The 27,559-nt window shown below is 47.2% G+C and overlaps 1 protein-coding gene across 1 annotated transcript in view; it reads right to left on the reverse strand.

Moving 5' to 3' along the window:
• The window catches only part of LOC134346425 (zinc-binding protein A33-like), a 35,511-nt gene extending 9,038 nt beyond the window's left edge, over positions 1 to 26,473 (reverse strand). Inside the window, exons 1-11 of the mRNA XM_063047795.1 lie at positions 26,044 to 26,473; positions 25,871 to 25,966; positions 24,302 to 24,535; positions 23,011 to 23,033; positions 22,799 to 22,914; positions 13,032 to 13,556; positions 5,363 to 5,514; positions 4,757 to 4,852; positions 4,125 to 4,358; positions 3,041 to 3,063; positions 2,835 to 2,953 (exon numbers count right to left, since the gene is read on the reverse strand). Of these exons, the coding sequence (XP_062903865.1) occupies positions 2,835 to 2,953; positions 3,041 to 3,063; positions 4,125 to 4,358; positions 4,757 to 4,852; positions 5,363 to 5,514; positions 13,032 to 13,556; positions 22,799 to 22,914; positions 23,011 to 23,033; positions 24,302 to 24,535; positions 25,871 to 25,966; positions 26,044 to 26,454 (2,029 nt within the window). The 5' untranslated portion in view covers positions 26,455 to 26,473. The remainder of the gene's footprint in view (positions 1 to 2,834; positions 2,954 to 3,040; positions 3,064 to 4,124; positions 4,359 to 4,756; positions 4,853 to 5,362; positions 5,515 to 13,031; positions 13,557 to 22,798; positions 22,915 to 23,010; positions 23,034 to 24,301; positions 24,536 to 25,870; positions 25,967 to 26,043) is intronic.
• Positions 26,474 to 27,559: the final 1,086 nt, after the last annotated feature.

Below are 27,559 nucleotides of genomic sequence, written 5' to 3' on the forward strand. Positions count from 1 at the left end.
AATATTCCCCAGGCTGCTCCACGAGGCGAGGGAAGAGATTGCTGAGCCTCTGGCTAGGATCTTTATGTCCTCATTGTCCACGGGAATGGTACCGGAGGAATGGAGGGAGGCGAATGTTGTCCCCTTGTTCAAAAAAGGTAGTAGGGATAGTCCAGGTAATTATAGACCAGTGAGCCTTGCGTCTGTGGTGGGAAAGCTGTTGGAAAAGATTCTTAGAGTTAGGATCTCTGGGCATTTAGAGAATTATGGTCTGATCAGGGACAATCAGCATGGCTTTGTGAAGGGCAGATCGTGTCTAACAAGCCTGATAGAGTTCTTTGAGGAGGTGACCAGGCATATAGATGAGGGTAGTGCAGTGGATGTGACCTATATGGATTTTAGTAAGGCATTCAACCAGGTTCCACACGGTAGGCTTATTCAGAAAGTCAGAAGGCATGGGATCCAGGGAAGTTTGGCCAGGTGGATTCAGAATTGGCTTGCCTGCTGAAGGCAGAGGGTCATGGTGGAGGGAGTACATTCAGATTGGAGGATTGTGACTAGTGGTGTCCCACAAGGATCTGTTCTGGGATGTCTACTTTTCGTGATTTTTATTAATGACCTGGATGTGGGGGTAGATTGGTGGGTTGGCAAGTTTGCAGACGACACAAAGGTTGGTGGTGTTGTAGATAGTGTAGAGGAGTGTCAAAGATTGCAGAGAGACATTGATAGGATGCAGAAATGGCCTGAGAAGTGGCAGGTGGAGTTCAACCCAGAGAAGTGTGAGGTGGTACACTTTGGAAGGACAAACTCCAAGGCAGAGTACAAAGTAAATGGCAGGATACTTGGTAGTGTGGAGGAGCAGAGGGATCTCGGGGTACATGTCCACAGATCCCTGAAAGTTGCCTCACAGGTGGATAGGGTAGTTAAGAAAGCTTATGGGGTGTTAGCTTTCATAAGTCGAGGGATAGAGTTTATGAGTCGCAATGTAATGACGCAGCTCTATAAAACTCCGGTTAGACCACACTTGGAGTATTGTGTCCAGTTCAGGTCGCCTCACGATTGGAAAGATGTAGAAGCATTGGAAAGGGTACAAAGGAGATTTATCCTGGTTTAGAGAGTATGCATTATGATCAGAGATTAAGGGAGCTAGGGTTTTACTCTTTGGAGAGTAGGAGGATGAGAGGAGACATGACAGAGTTGTACAAAATAATAAGAGGAGTAGATAGGGTGGACAGCCAGCGCCTCTTCCCCAGGGCACCACTGCTCAATACAAGAGGACATGGCTTTAAGGTAATGGGTGGGAAGTTCAAGGGGGATATTAGAGGAAGGTTTTTCACTCAGAGAGTGGTTGGTGCGTGGAATGCACTGCCTGAGTCAGTGGTGGAGGCAGATACACTAGTGAAGTTTAAGAGACTACTAGACAGGTATATGGAGGAATTTAAGGTGGGGGCTTATATGGGAGGCAGGGTTTGAGGGTGGGCACAACATTGTGGGCCGAAGGGCCTGTACTGTGCTGTACAATTCTATGTTCTATGTTCTATGAGTTTTTAAAATTTATGAACAGGAAAGAAAGATTAATTTCAAGAAACTAAAGTTAATCTTAACTACCTGATTTTTTTCAAGAATGGTTGGCTACAAATTGATTCTCTACTTAAAACAATACTAACAATTATTTTTAGATTATTATATCTGCAACTTACTGATCAAGCTAATGTACCATGAGCTGTAGATAGAATATTTCTTACACAGGGGTTCCTTGAGACCTGAAAATTATTTCAAGGGATCCTCCAGGGCAAAATGGTGAGAAAGGCTGATCTTGTCTGAGTCTGTGCCCCCTGGTCCTTGACTCACCCACTGTATCAAACATCCTCCCTTCATTGACCCTATCCAGACCTTTCAATATTCAATAGGTTTGAGAGCAATCCTCCCCCACTCTTCTAAACTCCAGTGAGTACAGGCTTAGAGCCATCAAACACTCCTCATATGTTAACCCTTTCATTTCTGGGATCTTTCTTGTGAACCTCCTCTGGCCCCTCTCCAATGCCAGCACATCCTTTCTTAGTCATGGGGCTCAAACCTGCTCACAATAGTCCAAGTGCAGCCAGACCAATGTCTTATAAAGCCCCTGCTTTTATATTCCATCCCTCTCAAAATGAATGCAAATATTTAATTTGTCCTCCTTACCAACCCAACCAGCAAGTTAACCTTCAGGGAATCTTACACAAGGTCTCCCAAATCACCTTGCACCCTGACCTTTCAAATTTCTCCCCATTTAGAAAACAGTCTACACATTTCTTCTTTCGACCAAAGTGCATGATCATACACCTACCGACACGATTTCCATATACCAAGTTTTCCCAATCCTCAGACTTCCTACTAATTTTTACTATGTTGTATGCTGTCTCTTTTGCTTTTATGCTGTCCTTCATTTCCCTTGTCGGCCATGGTTGCCTCATCGTCCCTTTAGTAAACTTCTTTCTCTTTGGGATTATCTAAGCTGCGCCTTCCGAATTGCTTCCAGAAACTTCAGCCTTTGCTGCTCTGCAGTCATCCCTGCCAGTATCCACCTCCAATCAAATTTGCCATCTCCTCTCTCATGCCTCTGTAATTCCCTTTAGTCAACTGTAATACTGACACCTTTGGTTTTATCTTATCCCTCTCAGACTGGAGGGTCAATTATATCACTGGCCCCTAAGGGTTCCTTTTCCTTAAGCTCTCTCAGTTGTTATTGCACAACACCAAATCCATAAGAGCTACTAGCGGGCTCAACCACAAGCTGCTCTAAAAAGCCACCTCATTGGCATTCTGCAATTGTGTATCATAAAGAAGGACAAATGAATCCTCGTAACTTTTACCTTGATTTACGGCATCAAGAGTTTCTCTCAATGCTGTGTTCAAAAAATAGGGGTGATAGAATCTTTCAACTGGTAGGGCTCCATCTGTCACTGACAATTCATGGACATCATCACTAATCCTGTAAATATTAAACTGATGGTCACATTCTGCAATTTTGAATTGTTTCACAACTCCATAAAGAGTTTCAGTAAAGAGTGTGTCCTACCTCCGCTCCCGACGAGCTTCCTCCTGGAATAAATAAAACACAAATCTGAGAAGATTTAGGCTTACTGTCCACATCCTGAATTTCATCCAAGTCATTACAAGGTGTTACAAGTTCCCACTCCTCAGTCACTCACACACACAAACAGTTCAGAATCACAGGGAAAATTACAGAGAATGTTTCTGAAAATTATACCACAAATGAATGGATGCAACTAACAGGAAAGGCTGAGCAGGTTGTGTATTTTTTATCTGGATATGATGACAGGATGATAAAATGGAGGAATATAAGATGAGTGATGGATTAAATTGGGTGCTGTTGGAGAAACCGTCTCTATTTATGGGGAGACCTTAAATTAAACATAAAATGCCAGGTGGTTTAGCAAAAGAACGTGGAAGTCACTGCCACAAGAGTGGTAGAAGTGGAACAGCAGAGATTGAATGTAATGGGGAAGTTGGTTAAATACGAGGGACCATGGAGTTTAGGGCACTGTTGCTGGGTGTGGTGAGGAGGTGGGATGAGGCTTGTTAAACAGGGAAATTGATAGGAGAAAATGGACTGACAGACCTGTCTATGATGTAAATTGGGATATAATCCAATGAAGAATATATGTGAAAAAGAAAACAGACAGTGCAAAATTCTCTAAAACAGTTAATCTGATACAATCTGGATATAGATGGTATAGATGGTAAGTGTGATGTGTGGGTCACATTCTGAAATTCAGCCTCGGTTCCCACTGATCGACAGAGAGACCCTCACACCCACCACACCAGACACACTCACAGCCTGTGACTGTAACTGGGTGTTACTCTGAGTATCGGGGGATATTATACGTGGGAATCACAGACGACGATCCCCAGCTCAGTGCTCTGATCACAGTAACTCATTCCCATGAAGGTTGCAGACTGTCCTGTGAGGTACAGATGTTGTGAGAGGCCGGCTTGGGGAATGCAACAATCTGGAACAGTCAAAACATCTGTCAGGTTTAAATCAGTTTACAACTACAATATTTGTAAAGAACACATTGATTCAAAATACATTATTCTGTAACTGTACATATCTACAGAAACCAACTCAAAACTCTCACCATGAGAAACATCACATTTTCTTGGTGATCCATCTGTTCCTGTAACTTGGAGATTTCCTCCTGAATGGAATTTATATTCTCTTGAATCTGTCGAAGATTTTTCTCCATTGGATTTAGAATCCTCTCCCCTTCTTCCCTGAGATCTCGGAGTGCATGCTTCTCTTTCTCGGTCATAATCCGGCGCAGTTCAGCAAACTGGGATGTGATGCGGGACTGAACGCTGTGTGACTGTTCCTGTCAAATGAAAGGAGAGGCTAGTTTATTGTTTGGCCATGAAATATTTCCTCCTGACATGGAAAGTGACCATTCAGTCCATTAAATTATATGGGAATTCACAGAGCTTCAATCCCACTCCCTCACTTTCCCTGAAACCGATTGTTCCTCATTGACCCATTCATTTACACTTGATTCACAGACCACCCGCCTTCACAGGGTTAATTAAAGGAGCGAATTAAACATTCAACCGGGATTTCCTGGCAATGTCGGCCCATCGAGTTCACAAGGAGTACATGCAAACTCCCCGCAGACAGCACAAAAGACCAGGATCGAAAATAATCACCAAAGCTGATATTCTGTATTAAAGGGAACAAAACTACACAACAACATTGGAAATTCTCCCCCATAAGCCTCACCCGAACTCCGGAAATCTTCTCTTTCTGTTGCCGCTCCATTTCCTCCAGCTCGGATTTCTTTTCTGTGAGAGATTCCAACGCAGATTTAACCCGGTCCTGGGAAGCAGAGAGTGAAGGAATTAGACAATAAAGCTGCAGTGCCAATTCGGGCCAGTTTATTGTCATATACACCAGGGCTTAGAAAATAAATATGCAATGAAAAAAACATCAGGTGATCAAAATTGATTTGTCTTTCCCTATATACTTCAACAGCTTCTTTAATCGACAGGAAGCGGTGCTCTCTGTGTTCCCGCGTATGTCTACAGATCACAGGAGCAGTTTCCTGTCCGTTTTACAAAACAGCTTCAGTTCTTCATCATGTTCCTTGCAGTGAAGTTTACTTTCCTTCCCTTTCGGATTCAGGTTTAGTTTTCGAGCTTTCTCAGACAGATTTGCTAAAGCCCGATTGATCGTTAGGGTGCGGTCCGCAAACTCCTCTCTACATTCCGGGCAGGAGTTTCTCTCCTCCCTTTCCCAACACTGTGTGATACAGGAGCGACAGAAGTTGTGTCCGCAGTCCAGCATAACCGAATCGGTGAAGAAATCCAGGCAGATGGGACAAATTACCTCGTCGGTCCAACTCTCGACCTGTCCTTTCGAAGCCATTTTAACTCCCGGTACTTCCTGGTTCAGGATCCTTCCGGGGAGCCGCTGAATGCCTGCAATACCGCGATTGTCCTCTAGGGGCGCCGAAGTGTCGGGGAATGATCGTTCTGTTCCTACAAGTGTTCAAAGGGGCCGTTTGCACAACAAGGTGGGATCAGGAGCACATTAAACAGGTGGGAACATAACTAACGCCTCAGCCATGGACAGTCCCATGCCCGACTGTGAAAAGAGGAGTATTGGGCATGGGTTTATCTACCCGTCCCGCAAAATCCCAGTGTGACAGATACGTCAACTGAATCCCCAAAGGCCTCACCCCTGGGATAGGAAGGACCTTCGCCTGCAAGATGATTGGTCGCCTGGTGTAAGGAGGCCCCAGAGGGCCGATCGGCGTTCGGCCCAGGACGGAGGCCTCTGCCGAGCTGCTGTTGGCAGCCTGTGCCCCAGCAGGCGTGATTGGCATAAGAAGATGCAGAACATAAGTGAAGCCGGAGAGAAGAGCCTGGTTCAGTCTGAAGCAGGACTGAAAGGGACAAGTTCTGAAAATAGAGACACTGGACACTGCAGATGCTGGAATCTCGAGCAAGAATCGAGATGCTGGAGGAACTGAGCGGGAGTTAACCCGAAATGTCGATTTTACATTTCCCTCCACAGATGCTGCCTATCCGCTGAGTTCCTCCAGCAGCTCGTTTAATTTTTATTGAGGTCTAAAGAGAGCCAGACTGGAGTTTAAAACTGTGGTTGAGTAAACATTTAAAGCAACTGTTAAATTAGTTCATGCCATAAAACTGGGTGTGTGGAGAGAATATTCTGCTGTGAGGAGACAGATGCAGTTGCGATGATGACTTGTGGCTGCAGGAAAAAGCACATATACGTCACAGGGTGGAAAGTATTCGGTTTTTCAGTGAAGATCTGATTTCCACTGCCGTTCATATGAACAGGCTTCCTCACTTCACTCTGTCCGTCCCGGCTCCAATGGCAGGTCCGGTCTCCCTCACTCTGGACACACCCAACAAGTTGATTTTTTAGAAAATCATTACAGATTTTGTCTACCATAAAAATATTCACAAATATAAAGTGTGTAATGCCCTTAGCCAATGAATTTACATTCAGAGTCAATGCGGTACTTAGTGTCCCTTTACATTCATTGAAACCGATCCGACTGTTGCTGCTCATGTTGCCCCCGAGGTGGTTCACTACGACAATAACAGAGAGACTTCCTCAGCCAACCCGGTCTCTCCCTGTCCAGTAGCAGAGGAACCCTGTCCCATCAGCACGTACTCTGCAGCCTGGAAGGTGTCAGTCGTTCCACTCCTCTGCCGCAGTGGGTCCCATCCTTTCATAGACCACGAGATCGGGGCGTTTTGTCTGCTGCTGCCTCCTAAACCCGTCACCTGCTTCTGGGTGACGGAAGCAGCACCGCAGAGGCTGAAGGCCAGGGGAGAAGGCGGCGCAAAGGTCGGACATGGTCACCTGTGCCGTCCAGTGACAGTGGAAGCAAAGGCTGCAACTCACGGAAAGCAAGGGAGGATGAAGGCCTTATGATTGTCGCTACTTCCCGGCTGGATTTTCCATTCCCAGGCTTTTTCCATACCAGGCCATGATATAACCACGCAGTATACTCTCCACCACACATCTGAGGAAGTTTGTTGAGGTTTTAGATGTCTTGCGGAATCTTCACAAACTTTTGAGGAAGTAGAGTTACAGCCATGCTTTCATCGCAATCGCACTGGTGTCCCAGGCCCCGGACAGATGCTCTGAAATGATAACACGGAGGAATTTCAGGTTGCCGACCCTCTCCACCTCTGATCCCCGAGGCGGACTGGCTCATGAACCTCCTGAAGTCACTGATCAGCTCCTTGCTCTTGCTGACATTGAATGAGAGGTTGTTATTGTGACAAGGCTCAGCCAGATTTTCACCCTCCCTCCTGTATGCAGATTGGTCACCACCTTTAATGCGGCCAACAGCAGTGGTGTCGTCAACAAATGTAAACACGGCATTGGAGCTGTGCTGATCCTCACAGTCACAGGTATCCAAAGAGTAGAATGGAGGGGTGGGGAGATAGGCACACTGCCCTGGGGTGACCTGTGCTGATGGAGACTGTGGAGATGTTGCTGCCAATCTGAGCTGACTGGGTGGAGGTTTGGATGCGGAGCGGAGTCAGTGGAAATGGCATCAGCACAGGGAAGGGGAGTTTGTCAGGTGAGGGGCTGAACTGCCTCCCCTTGATTCGATTTTCCATGTTCTTCAGAGCCGTGGATCGACTGAACTGAGGGAGCGTAGAAGGCGCTAGCGAATAAATAGAGGTGTAGAGCAGGAGGGTGAAAATATGGGGAAATATAAATAAATGTTCAACTGCACCATTGGTGCGGCTGGAAGATCCAGCAGTGCCGATGGCAGGCTGGACAGTACCTCCAGACTCCTGATGGAAACCGTGAAGACAGCCAAGCTGCGCGACGCCTTTGGCATCCCCACAGGTGGAGCACAGCCACAAGCCACCTGGACACGATCGGATGGCTCAGCCCGCTCCCGGATCGACTTCCTCTTCCTGTCAGAGTCCCTCACGGTCAGGTCCACCGACGTCACGCCGGTGTTCTTCTCTGACCACTGCCTTCTGAGAGCCACCTGTCACTTACGGGAGGACCAGAAGGCAGGCAGGGGGACTTGGAAGCTGAATGTTAAGCTGCTGACCCCAGAGAACACCGAGGAACTAGAGAAGGAGTACACAGGTTGGAGAACCCTGAAAGCCTTATTTGATTCCCCTGTTCACTGGTGGGAAGCCACCAAGGAGAACATCAAGAGGTTCTTCATTCGCAAAGGTATCCAGAAAGCAAGGCAGGAGCAGAGGGAACTGCGTAAACTCCAGAGAGAGTTGCAGCAATTTCTCCTTCTGCAGTCGAAGGGGGTGAAAGTCAGGGAGGAGTTGCGAGAGGTGAAGGGCTGGCAAGCCCAGCACCTCGCCGCCGAATCCTCCAAGATCATCTTCCGATCAAGGGTCCGAACCGTGGAGCAGGACGAGACGTGCTCACGCTTCTTCTTCCAAAAGGTGCACAGGGGGAGCTCTGTGATCCACAACCTTAAGGAAGAGGACGGCTCAGTCGCGTCCTCGAAGACCGACATACTGAGGATCTGCAAGTCCTTCCATGCCGCTCTGTACGACGAAAAGGCCACAGACTCCACAGCCTCCCACAACTCCTGTCGTCTATCACGCAGGTCTTAGACGACGGCAAGCGGGAGAGTCTGGATCAGCCACTGACCCTGGACGAGCTGACAGGCTCCATCCGTTCCTTTGGGTCGGGTAAGACTCCCGGAAGCGACGGCTTACCGGCTGAGTTGTGCTCAGCTCTGTGGAACTGGATGAGCCCAGACCTGCTGGAAGTGTACAACGCTATGCTTCTGGCCGGCAGCATGTCAGAGTCCATAAGGAAGGGCATCATCACCCTCATCCACAAGCAGAAGGGGGAAAGGGAGAACATTAGGAATTGGAGACCCATCTCTCTCCTGAATGTGGATTACAAGATTCTGTGCAAGGCTATCTCCAAGAGGGTCAAGTCTGCTCTGGGACATGTGATCCACCCGGACCAAACCTGTGCTGTACCGGGCCAGAAGATCTCAGACAGCCTTGCGCTGCTGAGGGACACCATCGCCTACGTGCAGGACAGGGGGGTGAACGCCTGCCTGGTCAGCTTGGACCAGGAGAAAGCCTTCGACAGGATATCGCACACGTACATGGCGGACGTGCTCTCCAAAATGGGATTTGGGGAGGGAATCCGGAATTGGATTAGACTGCTCTATACAGACATCCATAGTGCAGTCCAGGTCAACGGATGGGAAACAGACAGCTTCCCCATCAGGTCTGGAGTCAGGCAGGGCTGTCCCCTCTCCCCTGTCTTGTTTGTGTGCTGCATTGAACTCTTCGCCGAAGCCATCAGGAAGGATGAGGGCATAAGAGGGGTGACTCTGCCAGGCAGTGGAGGGTCCCAAGTGAAAACCTCCCTGTACATGGACGACGTCACCGTCTTCTGCTCTGATCCGAGGTCAGTTCGCAGGTTGATTGGCACCTGCGAACAGTTCGAGCTGGCGTCGGGGGCCAGGGTCAACCGCACGAAGAGCGAAGCCATGCTCTTCGGCAACTGGCCCGACCGATCCAGCGTCCCCTTCACCATCAGGTCAGATCACGTGAAAGTGTTGGGGATCTGGTTCGGAGGGGCCGAGGCGTGCAACAAGAACTGGCAGGAGCGGACTGCCAAGGTGAAACAGAAACTGGGACTGTGGGGACGGCGCTCCCTGTCGATAACGGGCAAGAACCTGGTCGTCAGGCGTGAGGTGCTCTCAGGGCTGCTGTACTTGGCGAAGGTGTGGCCCGTCCCCCGGTCCTACAGCTCGGAAATCACCCGAGCAATCTTCAGAATCGTCTGGGGATCCAAGATGGAGCGGGTCAGACGGACCGTCATGCACACGTCCCTGGACAATGGGGGCAAAAATGTCCCCAATGTCGCCCTCAGCCTGATGGCCAGCTTCGTGTGTGACTGCATCAGGTTGTGTGTAGAACCCAGGTATGTGGGCACCAAGTACCACTATGTGCCCAGGTTCTACCTATCGCCCTGGCTATGAACGATGGGTCTGGCCCCACTCCCGCGCAACGCCCCAGTCAGCTGGTCCTTGCCGCCATACCTGTCCTTCGTAGTAAAGTTCTTCCAGGTCAACGTCTTTGACCACAGGGCCATCAGGCACGTAATGTCCTGCAGGCACTGCAGGAGAAGGACGTGATGGACACAGTGGGGTGGTTCCCGGAGCAGACCGTCCAGTTCATCTGGCAAAATGCCTCATCGCCAGATCTCACCAACAGACACCAGGACCTCGCCTGGCTGGCAGTGAGAGGGGCCCTCCCAGTCAGATCCCTCCTGTATGCCCGGAACGTCGCCTCCACACCCCACTGCCCACGGGAGGACTGCAGTGAGGAGGAGTCTGTGACCCCCCTCTTTGCACACTGCCAGTTCGCAAAGAAGGTGTGGAGAAAGATGGACGGGCTAGTGTCACGTTTTATCCCCAGCAGCGGCTTAACAGAGGACTCTCTGATCTACGGGCTGTTCCCGGGGACGCACACGGAGACCAACATCCGGTGCTGCTGGCAGATCATCAACTCGGTGAAAGAGGCTCTTTGGTCGGCCCAAAACTTGATGATCTACCAGCACATGGAGATGTCCGTGGGAGAATGCTGCCGACTGGCACATTCTCGGCTGCAGGAGTACGTGCTGAGGGACGCACTGAAACTTGGTGCAGCCACTGCAAGGGCCCGGTGGGGAAGGACCACGGTATAGGTTTCTTCACCCGCGGGACTGGGAGGGGTCGGGTGGCGAGGAGTATACCCCTTAACAAGGGTGTGGAAAGATGAAACAACAGAGCGCCACGTGGGTGGCTAAAAGTGTGGAAATGTACAGACCATAATGGAAACATCTGTAAAGGATTGAGAGTCATTGAATGGTTTATGGTATATAATTTTATTTTTGAATAAAGTATATTTTGAAATTTTAAAATACTGCTATTTGTCCCCCACTTTTCCTTCGCTACATCGACGACTGCATTGACGCTGCTTCCTGCACGCATGCTGTTCTCGTTGACTACATTAACTTTGCCTCCAACTTTCACCCTGCCCTCAAGTTTACCTGGTCTATTTCCGACACCTCCTTTCCCTTTCTTCATCTTTCTGTCTCTATCTCTGGAGACAGCTTATCTACTGATGTCTACTATAAGCCTACGGTCTCTCACAGCTACCTGGACTATTCCTCTTCTCACCCTGTTTCTTGCAAAAACGCCATCCCCTTCTCGCAATTCCTCCGTCTCCGCCGCATCTGCTCTCAGGATGAGGTTTTTCATTCCAGGACGAAGGAGATGACTTCCTTTTTTTTTAAAGAAACGGGCTTCCCTTCCTCCACCATCAAATCTGCTCTCAAACGCATCTCTCCCATTTCACACACATCTCACCCCATCCTCCCGCCACCCCACCAGGGACAGGGTTCCCCTTGTCCTCACCTACCACCCCACCAGCCTCCGGGTCCAACTATAATTCTCCATCACTTCCTCCACCTCCAACGGGATCCCACCACCAAGCACATCTCCCCCCCCCCCCGCTTTCTGTAGGGATCGCTCCCTACGCGACTCCCTTATCCATTCGTCCCCCCATCCCTCCCCACTGATCTCCCTCCTGGCACTTATCCTTGTAAGCGGACCAAGTGCTACACATGCCCTTACACTTCCTCCCTCACCACCATTCAGGGCCCCAGGCAGTCCGTCCAGGTGAGGCGACACTTCACCTGTGAGTCGGCTGGGGTGATATATTGCGTCCGGTGCTCCCGATGTGGCCTCTTATATATTGGCGAGACCCGACGCAGGCTGGGAGACCGTTTCGCTGAACACCTACGCTCTGACCACCAGAGAAAGCAGGATCTCCCAGTGGCCACACATTTTAATTCCACGTCCCATTCCCATTCTGATATGTCTATCCACGGCCTCCTGTACTGTAAAGATGAAGCCACACTCAGGTTGGAGGAACAACACCTTATATTCCGTCTGGGTAGCCTCCAACCTGATGGCATGAACATTGACTTCTCTAACTTCCGTTAATGCCCCTCCTCCCCTTCACACCCTATCTCTTATTTATGTATTTAATATATTTTTTATTTTCCTCCTTTTCTCTCTCTCTTTTTCTCCCTCTGTCCCTCTCACTATAACTCCTTGCCTGCTCTCCACCCACCGGGCTCCCCTCCCCCCTTCTCTCTCTCTCCCCAGGCTTCCCGTCCCATGATCTTTTCCCTTCTTTATGTCTGTAACCCTTTTGCCAATCAACTATTCAGCTTTTAGATCCATCCCTCCCTCTCCTGTCTTCTTCTATCATTTCGGATCTCCCCCTCCCCCTCCCACTTTCAAATCTCTTACTATCTCTTCTTTCTGTTAGACCTGACGAAGGGTCTCGGCCCGAAACGTCGACTGTATCTTTTCCTATAGATGCTGCCTGGCCTGCTGCGTTCACCAGCAATTTTTGTGTGTGTTGCAGGTTTGAATCAGTTCGGTGAGATGTCATCGACGTGGATCGCCAACTCCGTTACTCTTTCCACTGATCCTGACTGACCTGCAAGTTTCCTGCAGGTCCTGGGGATAAATGTGTCCAAAACAGAATAACTGATTCTACGTGGAAATCCGTCAGGATCCCAACTCCATGTTCCGCCTGTGCAGCCGGCGGCCTTGTGGCGTGAACATCAAATTCTCAAACAGCCGATTGTTGCTCCCCCTCTGTCACTTTTCAATTTTCTCTCTCCTCGTGCCATATTACCTCCATCGTATGTCCCGCCTACCCAAGATTCACCTTGACTTCGCTAACCACTACAACTTGTCCCACTTAACCTGGCCCAGTGTGAGTGGACATTAGGACCCGGGGGAGCGGGGGAGCTCCGGACCCGCCGCCCGCGGCTGCTGCTGAATCCGCGGTGTTTCTGTTCCGTTGACGGATGCGGTGAACGAGTTAAAATTAACGGATCGATAATTCTCACACCGTGTTTAATTCACTCTGCGCACATTTATATTTACACTGATTTACTCCTGACGCCAGTCCCGGAACCCGACCAGTTTACAGACCCGGAGAGGAACCGGAGCAGATTCTCAGCCACTGTTTTTTATGCCAAGTCCAGAAAAAAGGATAAAGTTTCCCCGTGAATTTGTTCCCAGTGAAGGTGTGGAGATGGAACTTGGTTTCCGCGTTGTAAAATGAAACTGTCCCGGACTCGTAACTGAGATAAACTCCCACCCTCCCGGGGATGGGACCGGCAGGGAGACGGGACACAGGGGAGGTGAAAACATTGATTACGTGATCATCCCGCCCGATGATCCAGAATCCAGTCTTCGGACTCAGTCCGACCAGTCTCTTCCTCTCCACAGACTCTGCGGCGACTCCCAGATACCACCACCGATTCCCTGTCACCTCCACCTCCCAGTAATGTCTCCGCGATGTGAACCCCTCCGATCCCAGCACACAACCCCGGCCTGTGAACCTCTTCCCGGTGTCAGGGAGAATCCTCCGGGTCTCGGTCCATCTCACACTCTTCCGATCCTCAGACACCTCGAGACCCGGGTGCGCCGTTTCCACATCCAGGGTGACAGAGACTGTGGAGAGAAGCAGAGAATTAGAGTCATCGAAGATCGTGAGGTGGCGGGGGGCGAGGGGCGGGAGAGACTCGGGCAGCGCCGACCCAGGCACAGACGTACTGGTTAGTGGGTCAATTGATGATTGTAGATTGTCCTGTGATTAGGTCAGTGTTTAAAGAAGGTGGGTTGCTGCGCTGTGCGAGTCGTTAAGCTTACAATGGCCCGTTCTGTGCTGTGTCGCTAAAGAAACAAATCCTTCACATCTTTCGTGTCCACGTACTTGACAACATGTCTTAAACCACCTCCGTTCTGACCGCCACAACAGACAGGATCACCCGGTAGCCTCCCACTGCACCTCTGCTTCCCATTCCCATTCGGATATGTCCATACATGGCCTCCTCTACTGCCATGAAGAGGCTAAACTTAGGTTGGAGGAGCAACACCTCATATACCGTCTAGGTAGTCTCCAGTTCCTTGGTATGAACATAGAATTCTCCAACTTCCGGTAATTCCCTCCCCCTCCCTTCCGTATCCCTATTTCACACTGCCCCCTCCCCCAGCTGCCTATCAGCTCCCTCATGATTCTGCCTCCTTCTACTACCCATTGAGTTTTCCCCTATTCCTTCTTCACCTTTCCTGCCTATCACCTCCCTGCCTCCCCTCCCCCACCCCTTTATCTTTCCCCTTGCTGGTTTTTCACCTGCAACCTACCAGCCTTCTCCTTCCCACCCTCTCCCTACCTTCTTTATAGGGCCTCTGCCCCATCCCTCTTCAATCCTGACGAAGGTTTCCGGCCCGAAATGTCAACTGATCATTTCCATGGATGCTGCCTGACCTGCTGAGTTCCTCCAGCGTGTTGTGAGTGTTGTCTTAAACCATTGTGAGCTCCACAGCTTCCTCTGGCAGCCTCCTCAGCTTCAGGGAGAAAGTCCCAGCCTATCCCGCCTCTCTTTATGCCCAAGCCCTCCAGGCCCAGAACATTCTTGTAAATCTGCTTTGCCCCCTCTCTGGTTGAATGACATCCCTCCTACAGCACGGTGACCAGACTGTACACAGTTATCCAAACATGACCCAACCAACGTCTTGTACACACGGAAATAGAAGTCCCAGCTCCTGTACGCAATACTCTGACTGACGAATCCGCCCACCACCCGCTCTGTCTGGCCAGTGGCCCACCAACTTATGTGAAGCATTTAGCTCCCCAAAATGCAATGACTCCTATTTCTCTAAATTAAACTCCATCGGACATTCTACAGTCGCACTGGCCCATTTGATCAAGGTCCATGTCACCTACAAACCTACTAACAACGTTTCCTGTCATTCTTCTAAACAGGGAACATAGAACATAGAATAGTACAGCACAGTACAGGCCCTTCGGCCCACAATTTTGTGCCGACCCTCAAACTCTGCCTCCCATATAACCCCCCACCTTAAATTCCTCCATATACCTGTCGAGTAGTCTCTTAAACTTCACTAGTGTATCTGCCTCCACCACTGACTCAGGCAGTGCATTCCACACACCAACCACTCTCTGGGTAAAAAACCGAGGTTATGGAGGAGTCAACTGGAGGAAGGTGAAAACAGAAACACAAAAACTGATCTGGCTTAGAATCTTCTCAGTAATGGAGGTGATAATGGGAACCGTGAGGGGAGAGATGAATGGCAAATGGAATCAGAACCAGATGGGAAGGGGGTGGAAAGCCTGTGGGTGAACGGTGTGTGTGTAGATGGAAACAGAAGGTGAAGGGGGATAAATATGGGTGATGAGGGTCCTTTTGTCCTCTTTCACACAAACCCACCCTGACCCCATCACCGACCCCCCCCCCCACTCTCATCCTGATACAGGGTTTTGATTCATTAAGGACCAATGTGGTCATTGATATCTGGACCCAGAGGAGATGGGAGAGGCCTTTAAAGTATTTCCCATGGAGACTGGGAATGTGAGGAATATGCATAGTTCTGCCTTGGAACATACACATTTTACAAAAGACGAGTGTAGATTGGATTCAGATGGCGTCATTATAGGAAACCAAGGGTTATGTTAGAGGGGTGTTAATCTGCCTGGAGGTCTATGACCAGTGATGTTCCATAGGGGACAGTGTTGGGACCACTGTTGTTGCATGTTATTCAGTAAAGTTGCAGATGACACATCTAATTGGATACAAAACTACTTTTGCGATAGGAGACAGACTGCTGGTGAAAGTTTGTTCTACAGGCTGGAGCCCTGTGACCTCAGAGGTCGATGCTGGGTCCACTGTTAATCATATAACCATATAACAATTACAGCACAGAAACAGGCCATCTCGACCCTTCTAGTCCGTGCTGAACTCTTACTCTCACCTAGTCCCACCAACCTGCACTCAGCGCATAACCCTCCATTCCTTTCCTATCCATATATCTATCGAATTTAACTTTAAACGACAACATCGAACCTGCCTCAACCACTTCTGCTGGAAGCTTGTTCCACACAGCTCCCACTCTCTGAGCAAAGAAGTTCCCCCTCATGTTACCCATAAACTTTTGTCCTTTAACTCTCAACTCCATATCCTCTTGTTTGAATCTTCCCCACTCTCAATGGAAAAAGCCTATCCATGTCAACTCTATCAATCCCCCTCAATTTTAAACACCTCTATCAAGTCCCCCCTCAACCTTCTACGCTCCAAAGAATAAAGACCTAACTTGTTCAACCTTTCTCTGTAACTTAGGAGATGAAACCCAGGCAACATTTCAGTAAACCTCCTCTGTACTCTCTCAATTTTATTGACATCTTTCCTATAATTCGGTGACCAGAACTGTACACAAAGCTCCAAATTTGGCCTTACCAATGCCCTACACAATTACATCCCAACTCATATACTCAATGTTCTGATTAATAAAGGCCAGCATACCAAAAGCTTTCTTCACCACCCTATCCACATGAGATTCACCTTCAGGGAACTATGCACCATTATTCCTGGATCCCTCTGTTCTACAGCATTCTTCAATGCCCTACCATTTGCCATGTATGTCCTATTTTGATTAGTCCTATCAAAATGTAGCATCTCACATTTTTCAGCATTAAACTCCATCTGCCATCTTTCAGCCCACTCTTCTAACTGGCCTAAATCTCTCTGCAAGCTTTGAAAACCTACCTTATCATCCACAACGCCACCTATCTTAGTATCATCTGCATGTTTACTAATCCAATTTACCATCCCATCAACCAGATCATTAATATATACAACAGACAACATTGGACCCAGTACAGATCCCTGACGCACTCTGCGACACAGCGTCCTCCAATATGACACACAGTTATCCACCACTACTCTCTGGCGTCTACCATCTAGCCACTGCTGAATCTATTTTACTACTTCCATATTAATGCCTAATGATTGAACCTTCCTAACCAACCATCCGTGTGGAACCTTGTCAAAGGCCTTACTGAAGTCCATATAGACCACATCCACCGCTTTGCCCTCATCAACTTTCTTAGTAACCTCATCAAAAAATTCCATAAGATTTGTCAAACATGACCTTCCACACACAAATCCATGTTGACTGTTCCATCAATTTACCCACCACTGACATCAAACTCACAGGTCGATAATTGCCAGGTTTACTCTTAGAACCCATTTTAAACAATGGAACCACATGAGCAATATGCCAATCCTCCGGCACCATCCCCGTTTCTAATGACATTTGAAATATTTCTGTCAGAGCCCCTGCTATTTCTACATTAACTTCCCTCAAGGTCCTAGGGAATATCTTGTCCAGACCCGGAGACTTATCCACTTTTATATTCCTTAAAAGCTCCAGTACTTCCTCTTCTTTAATTGTCATACTTTCCATAACTACCCTTCTTGTTTCCTTTACCTTACACAATTCAATATCCTTCTCCTTAGTGACTACCGAAGAAAAGAAACCGTTCAAAATCTCCCCCATCTCTTTTGGCTCCGCACATAGCCATCCACTCCGATTCTCCAAGTGACCAACTTTATCCTTCACTATCCTTTTGCCACTAACATAACTGCAAAAACCCTTTGGATTTATTTTCACCTTACTTGCCAAAGCAGCCTCAAATCTTCTTTTAGCTTTTCTAATTTCTTTCTTAAGATTCTTTTTACATTTTTTATATTCCTCAAGTATCTCATTAACTTCAAGCTGCCTATATTTATTGAATATCTCTCTCTTTTTCTGAACCAAGTTTCCAATATCCCTTGAAAACCATGGCTCTCTCAAACTTCTAACCTTTCCTTTCAACCTAACAGGAACATAACGATTCTGAACCCTCAAAATTTCACCTTTAAATGACCTCCATTTCTCTATTACATCCTTCCCATAAAACAAATTGTCCCAATCCACTCCTTCTAAATCCTTTTGCACCTCCACAAAGCTAGCCTTTCTCCAATCAAAAATCTCAATCCTAGGTCCAGTCCTATCCTTCTCCATAATTACACTGAAACTAATGGTATTGTGATCACTGGTCCCGAAGTGCTCCCCAACATATACCTCTCTCACCTGCCCTGTCTCATTCCCTAACAGGAGATCCAACACTGCCTCTTCTCTAGTTGGTACCTCTTTGTATTGCTCCAAAAAACTACCTTGCACACATTTGACAAACACCAAACCATCCAGCCCTTTTACAGAATGTGCTTCCCATTCTATGTGTGGAAAATTAAAATCTCCCACAATCACAACCTTGTGCTTACTACAGATATATGCTACCTCCTTACAAATTTGCTCCTCCACTTCTCGGTTCCCATTAGGTGACCACAATACACCCCTATAAGCATCACAACACCTTTCCCATTCCTCAGTTCCACCCAAATAGCCTCCCTAGGTGAGTCCACTAATCTATCCTGCCAGAGCACCGCTGTTATATTTTCTCTGACAAGCAATGCAACACCTCCCCCTCTTGCCCCTCCTATTCTATCACACCTGAAGCAACGAAATCCTCGAATATTTAGTTGCCAATCATACCCCTCCTGCAACCATGTTTCACTAATAGCTGCAACATCATATTTCCAGGTATCAATCCATGCTCTAAGCTCACCCACCTTTCTTACAATGCTCCCAGCATTAAAATAGATGCATTTAAGAAACTCTCCACCTCCTACTCTCTGTTTATCCTTAATGGAGCAAACAACTTTGTTATCTTTTTCCTCCATTTTCCCTAGTTCAACCGCCCCTCTCCTAGTCTCCTTAATTTGATTCCCTCCCCCCAACCATTCTAGTTTAAAGTCATCTCAGTAGCCCTCGCAAATCTCCCCGTCAGGATATTGGTCCCCCTAGGATTCAAGTGCAACCTGTCCCCTTTATACAGGGTCACGCCTGCGCCAATAGTAGTCCCAATGATCCAAAAACCTGAATCCTGCCCCTGCTCCAATCCCTCAGCCACGCATTTATCCTACATCTCATTGCATTCCTACTCTCACTGTCGCGTAGCACAGGCAGTAATCCCGAGATTATTACCTTTGCGGTCCGTTTCTCAACTCCCTTCCAAATTCCCTATGTTCTTCTTTCAGGACCTCTTCCCTTTTCCAACCTATGTCATTGGTACCTATATGTACCACGACCTCTGGCTCCTCTCCCTCCCACTTAAGGATCTCTTGGACATGATCAGAAACATCCCGGTCCCTGGCACCAGGGAGGCAAACTAGCATCCGGGTCTCCGGACTTCATCCACAGAATCATCTATCTGACCCCCTAACTATTGAGTCCCCTATTACTACTGCCCTCCTCTTCCTTTCCCTACCCTTCTTAGCTACAGGGCCGGACTCTGTGCCGGAGGCACGGCCAGTGTCGCTTCCCCCAGGTAAGCTGTCCCCCCCAACAGTACTCAAACAGCGGTACTTATTGTTAAGGGGCACAGCCACAGCCACAGGGGTTACTAGGGTTATTGGCCATCAGTATTAACAATTTGGAAAACAATGTAGATTGTATGGTTAGTAAGTTGGTGGTTGACAGCAAAATTGGTGATAAAGTGGACAGTGGGGAAAGCTGTCTAGTTTCCAGCTTATTGAGATCAACTGGGAACAGGGATCAAAGAACAATAGATGCAATTTGACTTGGACAGTTGTGACATGTTACATTCTGGTCTGTTAAACTGGCACAGGACTCAGACAGTAAATTACAGAAATAATTCCAAAATAGAGACCAAAGGATACAGGTACATGACCTCCCTGCAGGTGGCAACACAGGTAGACAGGGTGGTCAGGAAGGCATTTGGCACCCATGGTTCCCTTGGACATGGCATTGAGCTCAGCAGTAGGAAAGTCACTGTAGAAATCGTTGATCAGACTGCACATGGAGAACTGTGCACATTTCTGGTCGCCCAACTATCAGAAGGATGTCATTAAGCTGGAAAGTGTGCACAAAAGATTCAGAAGAACTTTACCAGATCTGGAGGACTGTGCTTACAATATAGATGGGTCCATTTCCCTTCAGTATAGGAGGTTGAGGGGTAACACCACAGTGCCTAAAAAAGTATTCAGCCCCACAACAACTTTCACATTGCACTGTCTTATTTTCCAAATTTAAAATATATTGTAGGAGTTTTGGAGCTTATCTGCAAAGCATTGTGCATCATGTCAAGTGAAAAAAAAATTCCAAAACCTGTCAATTATTAAAAACCAAAACTGTGAGGCTGAGAAATATTCAGCCCCTTTGTCATTATAACAGTAACTTTCCTCAGGTGCAATATATTAAGTATCAACCCACCCAGCTTGTTGATGTAGAAAATTAGAAGATCACCTGCTTTCATTGAATTCATAAGAATAAATACCTCCATCCCTCTAAGAGGTCCAACAGTATGGTAGATTTTCAACAGACCGAACCAAAATGAAGACAAAAGAGCATTCAAGACAAGGAAGAGGAATACTAATAGAGAAGCGCAGATCTGGAGAAGGGTACAGACAATCTGAGAGGCATGGAACATACCTTGGAGCTCAGTGCAGTCCATTGTGAAAAAGTGGAAAAATATGAAACCACAGCCATACTATCTAGGTCAGGCCGCCCCTCAAAACCGGAAAAGAACTGTATTTGTAAAGGAAGCTACTGTGACACCAACAGTCACTCTGAGTGAGCTGCAGCAGTCAGAGTCTGCAACTGGAAATGAAATTCATGGCTCTACAACCTCTAAGGCCTTGCACCAAAAGCGTGTTCATTGAAGAGTGGCAAGGAGAAAGGCCTGGCTAAAACAGAAGCATATCCTTGCCCATAAAGACTTTGCAAAGCATCATTTAGAAGATGTGTAAGAAGATCTTGTGGACTGATGAGACTAAAGTGGAACTTCTTGGCCTCAACACTAAGTGTGGCATAAATCTAATATTGTGCAACAGGTAGGTAACACCATCGCTACTGTAAAGCATGGTAGAGGTAACAGCAAGCTATGGGAACAACCAAAATCAGGACTCTGCCTGAAACATCGACTATTTACTTTTTTCATAGATGCTGCCTGGCCTGCTGAGTTCCTCCAGCATTTTGTGTGCATTGCTCTGATTTCCAGCATTTGCAGATGTTCTCATGACTGTGAGATATGGTGATGCTTTTCAGTAGCAGGGACAGAAAATTGGTCAGGATTGATGGGAAAATGAATGTTGCTGAATTAGAGAGATCCTGGAAAAAAATCTGCTGGCCTGTGCCAAAAAGTTTAAACTGGGGAGGAAGTTTGTCCTTCAGCAGGACAAAGACCCAAAGCACAACTGCCAGAGCAACCATGGAGTTCAAATGAAGAAAACTGATGTATTTGAGAGGCCCAATCAGACACCCCTGACAAGATGGCTGTCCACTGCCGCTCCCCAGATAACCTGGCACAGCTTGAGCAATTTTGCAAGGAGGAATGGGCAAATCTTGCTCCATAATGTTGTGCAAAGCTAGTAGAGATTCGTCCAAATAGACTACTCTCTGTAATAGCTGCAAGAGGTGGTCCAACTACGTAAGTACTGAACAAAGGGGATGAATACTTTTGAACTGCTATCATTTCAGTTTTTGAATTTTTAGCTTTCCATGCTTTACAATTTTCCCTGTTTTTGGGCTCTACTGTGAAAAAAGGAGCATGCGATTCACAAATAAGAATTCTCAGTTAAATTGATCAAAATCCCTGCTTGTAACACTCATTCATGTGAACAAAGTGTTGGGGGTTGAATACTTTTACAAGGCACCGTATAAAACCACGAGGAGTGGGGAGAAACATAGAAACATAGAAACATAGAAAATAGGTGCAGGAGTAGGCCATTCGGCCCTTCGAGCCTGCACCGCCATTTATTATGATCGTGGCTGATCATCCAACTCAGAACCCAGCCTTCCCTCCAATACCCCCTGACCCCTATAGCCACAAGGGCCATATCTAACTCCCTCTTAAACATAGCCAATGAACTGGCCTCAACAGTTTGCTGTGGCAGAGAATTCCACAGATTCACCACCCTCTGTGTGTAGAAGTTTTTCCTAATCTCGGTCCTAAAAGGCTTCCCCTCTATCCTCAAACTGTGACCCCTCGTTCTGGACCTCCCCAACATCGGGAACAATCTTCCCGCATCTAGCCTGTCCAATGTTCAGTCTTTTTCCTAGAATGGGTGAGTGTAAAACCAGAAGAGATATAGACTAAAGGTGAGAGGGGAAATTTTAAAATGGAGTTGGAGACAACTTTATCACACAGTGGAAAGAGCTGTTAGAAGAAGTTGTAGAGGCAAGTAAAATTACAATATTTAAAAATATAGTTAGACAGGTACATAAATAGGAAAGGGTTAGAGGTATGCGGTGCAAACATGGGCAATTGGACTAGCTCAGGAAGATATCTTGGTTGAAATGAACTACAGTAATTTGAATGAACAACTAAGAGGCTTGCCGATCCAGCAGGGGGCAGACCTGAGTTAACCAGCGTCTGCAGTCATGGCAAGCCGCAGAAGGTGAGTCGAGCTAATTTCCTTTCCTGAACGAAACAATGGTATTTTAGAACAACCCGAGTCACTACATTGTCATTGGCTTATTTTTTTTTTTGTCCCTGTCATTTAAATAAACAAATTTTAATTCCTCAGTGGCTGTGGCTCGTTTCAACCCCACTTCATGGGGTATTTTGCAGTGTGTGTGGCTTCAGGATGTAGTGGTTCACCTAAAAGCCCGTGTACTTGGTTTATTCTGCTGCTCGGTTGGTGAGCTCAGGGATCTGACTTCAGCAGCTGACTATATGAAATTGATGCTGCCCAGGGAAAAAGCTTCAATTCCCCCATCAGTGAATTCAATTTTTGGCTCAGTTTAAAAGGACTCTGTATGAGACTTACCCCGCTTTATGGCATCAAACATTTCACTCCACACTGTGTACAATACAGGTTGATCGAATTTCTCAATTGGCAGCGTGCCGCCTGTCACGGACAATAACTGATTCTCATCACTAATCCTGCAAATTTTAAACAGTTGGTTATTAACCAAACAGCAACAATCCATGACACATTTTATAAAAACCAGCAGAGTTTCAGCAAAGAGTGGGTCCTACCTCCTCTTCCGATCAGCGTTGTCCTGAAATAAATAAAACACAGATACGAATTAGCTGAGATTGACCATCTGCATGCAGCCCGAGAGCAGGCATTTCATCCAAGTGATTACAGATGCTAAAAAAGTTCCAACTCTCACTCCTACAGGCACAGGGACCAAATGATAACATTACAGATTTGACAAAGAACAACAGGAGAAAGTACAAGGAATGTTTCTGAAAATTATACTTCTACTGAGTGGGTGAAAAGTTCAAGAAAGTTTGAAAAGGATCAACATTTTGATAAAATGTCAGTAATGATGAGATTGAAGAGTTTAACATTATCAATGGACATGATAGGGGTGGTGTGGAGAATATATCTGGTAAAGTACAGTATCTCCTTCAGAGAGGACAGCATAAGGCAAATATAAAATGTAAGATGGACTTTAATAAATCCTATGAGATATTCAGCAATGAAAATGTGAAATTTGCCGCCATTGTTGCTGAAGCAGACAGCAGAGATGAAATATAATGTGGAAGGTGAATGAAGACATTGAGTTGGGGAGATGGTTGATGGGTGTGCTGACCAGGTGGGAGGAGGCTTGTGCAGGGTAGGAAAACTGATGAGAGATGATGGACTAAATAGCCTGCTGTGATATGGTAAGGGATGGAATCCCACGAGGAACATATCTGACAGAATATGTTTATCTTCTGGAATTTATCCTCATTCCTACTGGTCGATTAAAAGACCTTCATACCCACCGCTGCTGTTCCCTCACTATAGCCGCGCAGGAACTGAAATGCTCCCACTCTCAAACTCCAATACAGCTGGTATTTTCCTTCATAATTTGAAATCTATGTTAATATCATTGTAAAATATCTTGTAATTAATCATGTGGTATATAAAAGAAAGTACTAGCTGCGTAGTAACAAAGACTACGTGCACGGGAGCATTTCAGTTTATGCACAGCTGTGCAGCTAAGAGGGGACAATGCACAGCACCAGTCACACTCAGAGTGTGTGATTTTAATTGGATTTTAATACGAGTTTTCAGGGATACTATATGTGGGAATCACAGAAACGATCACCAGCTCAGGACTATGATCAGAGTAACTCATTCCTGAGAAGGTTGCAGACTGTCCTGTGATGTACAGATGTTGTACAAGGCCCATTTGGAGACAACAGTCCTGAACAGTGAAAACATCTAGTTGAAATCAGTTTAATTGCAGAAATACTGTATTTATCTCAAATATGCTACTCCCCATTTTGTGACAGTGCACTTCTATTGATTCAAATTTTACATGTAATTCCACACCTTCAGAAATGTTATACTGTCTTCTTGATCCAACTGTTCCTGTAACTTTGAGATTTCCTCCTGAATTAACTTTAAATCCTCTTGAATCTTGTGAAGATTTTTCTCCATCGGGTGTAGAATCCTCGCCTCTTCTTCCCTGACATTTTGGAGTACCTGTTGCTCTTTCTGGGTGAGAATCTGGTGCAGTTCAGCAAACTGGGACGTGATCTCTGACTGAAGGCCGTGTGACTGTTCCTGTCAAATCAAAGGCGAGGGTTAACATGTTATGTTACTAAGTTGTATTTCCCACCCCGCCACATGCAAAAATGCCATTCCCTATTCCCAGTTCCTCCGTCTCCGCCGCATCTGCTCCGAGGATGAGGTTTTCTGTTCCAGGACATCTCAAATGTCCTCTTTCTTTAAGGATCGTGGTTTCCCTTCTGCTGTCATCAATGATGCCCTCACCTGCATCTCCTCCATTTCCCACACTTTGGCTCTCACCCCATCCTCCCACAACCACAACAGGGACAGAGTTCTCCTTGTCCTCACCTACCACCCCACCAGCCTCTGGATCCAGCACATTATCCTCCACAACTTCCACCACCTTCAACAGGATTCCACCACTAAGCACATCTTTCCCTCTCCGTCCCTCTCCACCTTCCACAGGGATCGGTTCCTCCGCGACTCCCTGGTCCACAGGTCCCTCCCCACGGATCTCCCACATGACACTTATCCCTGTAAGTGTAAGTGCTACACCTGTCCCTACACCTCCTCTCTTGCCACCATTCAGGGCCCCAAACAGTACTTCCAAGTGAGGCAACACTTCACTTCTGAGTCTGTTGGGGTCATCTATTGCATCTGGTACTCCCGGTGCGGCCTCTTCTACATCGGTGAAACCCGATGCAGATTGGGGGCTGCTTCGTCGAGCACCTCTGCTCTGTCTGCCAAAACAGACAGGATCTCCCAGTAGCCACCCACTTCAGCTCTGCTTCCCACTCCCATTCAGATGTGTCCATACATGGCCTCTTCTACTGCCATGATGAGGCTAAGCTCAGGTTGGAGGAGCAACACCTCATATATTGTCCAGGTAATCTCCAGCCCCTGGTATGGACATAGAATTCTCCAACTTCCGGTAATTCCCTCCCCCTCCCTTCCCCTATCCCTATGTCACTCTGTCCCTCCCCCAGCTGCCTATCACCTCCCTCTTGGTTCCGCCTCCTTCTACTACCCATTGTGTTTTCCCCTATTCTTTCTTCACCTTTCCTGCCTATCACCTCCCTGCCTCCCTTCTCCAACCCTTTATCTTTCCCCTTACTGGTTTTTCACCTGGAATCTACCAGCCTTCTTCTTCCCACCCTCCCCCACCTTCTTATAGGGCCTCTGCCCCTTCCCTCTACAGTCCTGACGAAGGGTTCCGGCCCGAAACGTCGACCGATCTTTTCCACGGATGCTGCCCGACCTGCTGAGTTCCTCCTTGTATGAGTAAGCCTAGGTAAGGACATGTCCGGCACAGCTTTGTGGGCCAAAGGGCCTGTACTGAGCTGAAGGTTTTCTATGTTTCTAATACGATGAAGGATCGGAAAGTCTCACCCGAACTCCAGAAATCTTCTCTTTCTGTTGCCACTCCATTTCCTGAATGTCAGATTTCTTTTTTGTGAGAGAGTCTAAGGAAGATTTAACCTTATCCTGGGAAACAGAGAGTAAAGATGTTAGACAATAAAGATGCGACAAAGTAAACAGGCGATCAATCGGTTGATTTTTACCTTGTAAATTTTCACAGCTTCTTTAATCGGCAGGAAGCGGTGGTCTCTGTGTTCCTGCGCATCTCTACAGATCACACAGAGCAGCTTCTTGTCCGTCTCACAAAACAGCTTCAGTTCTTCCTCGTGTTCCTCGCAGTGAAGTTTACTTTCCTTCTCTTTCGGATCCATGTTTAGTTTTCGAGCTTTCTCAGACAGATTTGCTAAGGCCCGATTCACCTTGAGGGTGCGGCTCGCAAACACCTCTCTACATTCCGGGCAGGAGTTTCTCTCCGCAGTTTCCCAATACCGTGTGATACAGTAGCGGCAGAAGTTGTGTCCACACTCCAGTATAACCGGGTCGGTGAAGAAATTCAGGCAGATGGAGCAAATTACCTCCTCAGTTAAACTCTCGACCTGGCCTTTCGAAGCCATATTAACTCTCCACTTCCTGGTTCAGGATCCTTTCACTTTCGGGAGCTGCTGAAGCCCTGCAGTACCGCGATTGTCCATTGTATAACAGTTCAAAGTTCAAAATAAATTTATTATCAAAGTACCCATATATCACCGTCTACTACCCTGAGATTCATTTTCTTGTGGGCATACTCAATAAATCCACAATAGAATAAAACCTGTAATAGAATCAAAGAAAGACAGCACCAAATTGATCAACCAGAGTGCAAAATACAAGAAGCTGCAAATGCAAAGAGAGAGAACCAGTAATAATAAACAAACCATCGAGAACATGTGATGAAGATTCCTTGAATTTGAGTCCGTAGGTTGTCGGAATTGCTCAGTGTTGGAGCAAATGAACTGATCCCCCCGGTTCAAGGCTCAGAAGGTTGAGGGGTAATAACTGTTCCTGAACCTGGTGGTGTGAGCTCTGAGAATCCTGTACCTTCTTCTGATGACAGCAGCCAGAAGAGAGCATATCCTGGGTGGTGGGGGTCCCCGATGATGAATGCTGCTCTCCTACGACAACGCTTCACGTAGATGTGCTCAATGGAGGGGAGGGGTTTACCCGAGTGGGACTGGGGCCGTATCCAGTACTTTTTGTAGGACTTTCCATTGCAGACGTTTGGTGTCTGCATACCAGCTGTCAATAAGCTCTCCACTAGAAGCCTGTCAAAGTTTTAGGTGTCGTGTCCAATTTTCTCAAACTCCTAAGGAGGTAAATAAACTCTCAATTGTATGCACTTGCTGGGTCCCGCACAGGTCTTTCCATATAATAACACCGAGGAATTAAAAGCTGCTGACTCTCCCCAGCCCTAATCCACTGATGAGAACTGTTTCATGCCCCCTGGATTCCTCTCCTGAAGTCAATAATCAGCTCCTTGGTCTTGCTGACATTGAATGAGCGGTTGATACTGTGGCACCACTCAGCCAGATTTTCAGTCTTCCCGGCTGGTGTTCCAGCTTTTTCCTGGGGTGTAGCTCCTGATCTCAGTTTTCTCTCGTAGTCCGCTCGCTCTCTGTTCCAAACTCCGGCCTGCGTCGCACCCACTGGTCTATGGAACAGCAATCGCTGATCGGCTATGAG

This window comes from Mobula hypostoma, chromosome 5 (genome assembly GCF_963921235.1).
Source record: "Mobula hypostoma chromosome 5, sMobHyp1.1, whole genome shotgun sequence".
Lineage (NCBI taxonomy): Eukaryota > Metazoa > Chordata > Chondrichthyes > Myliobatiformes > Myliobatidae > Mobula > Mobula hypostoma.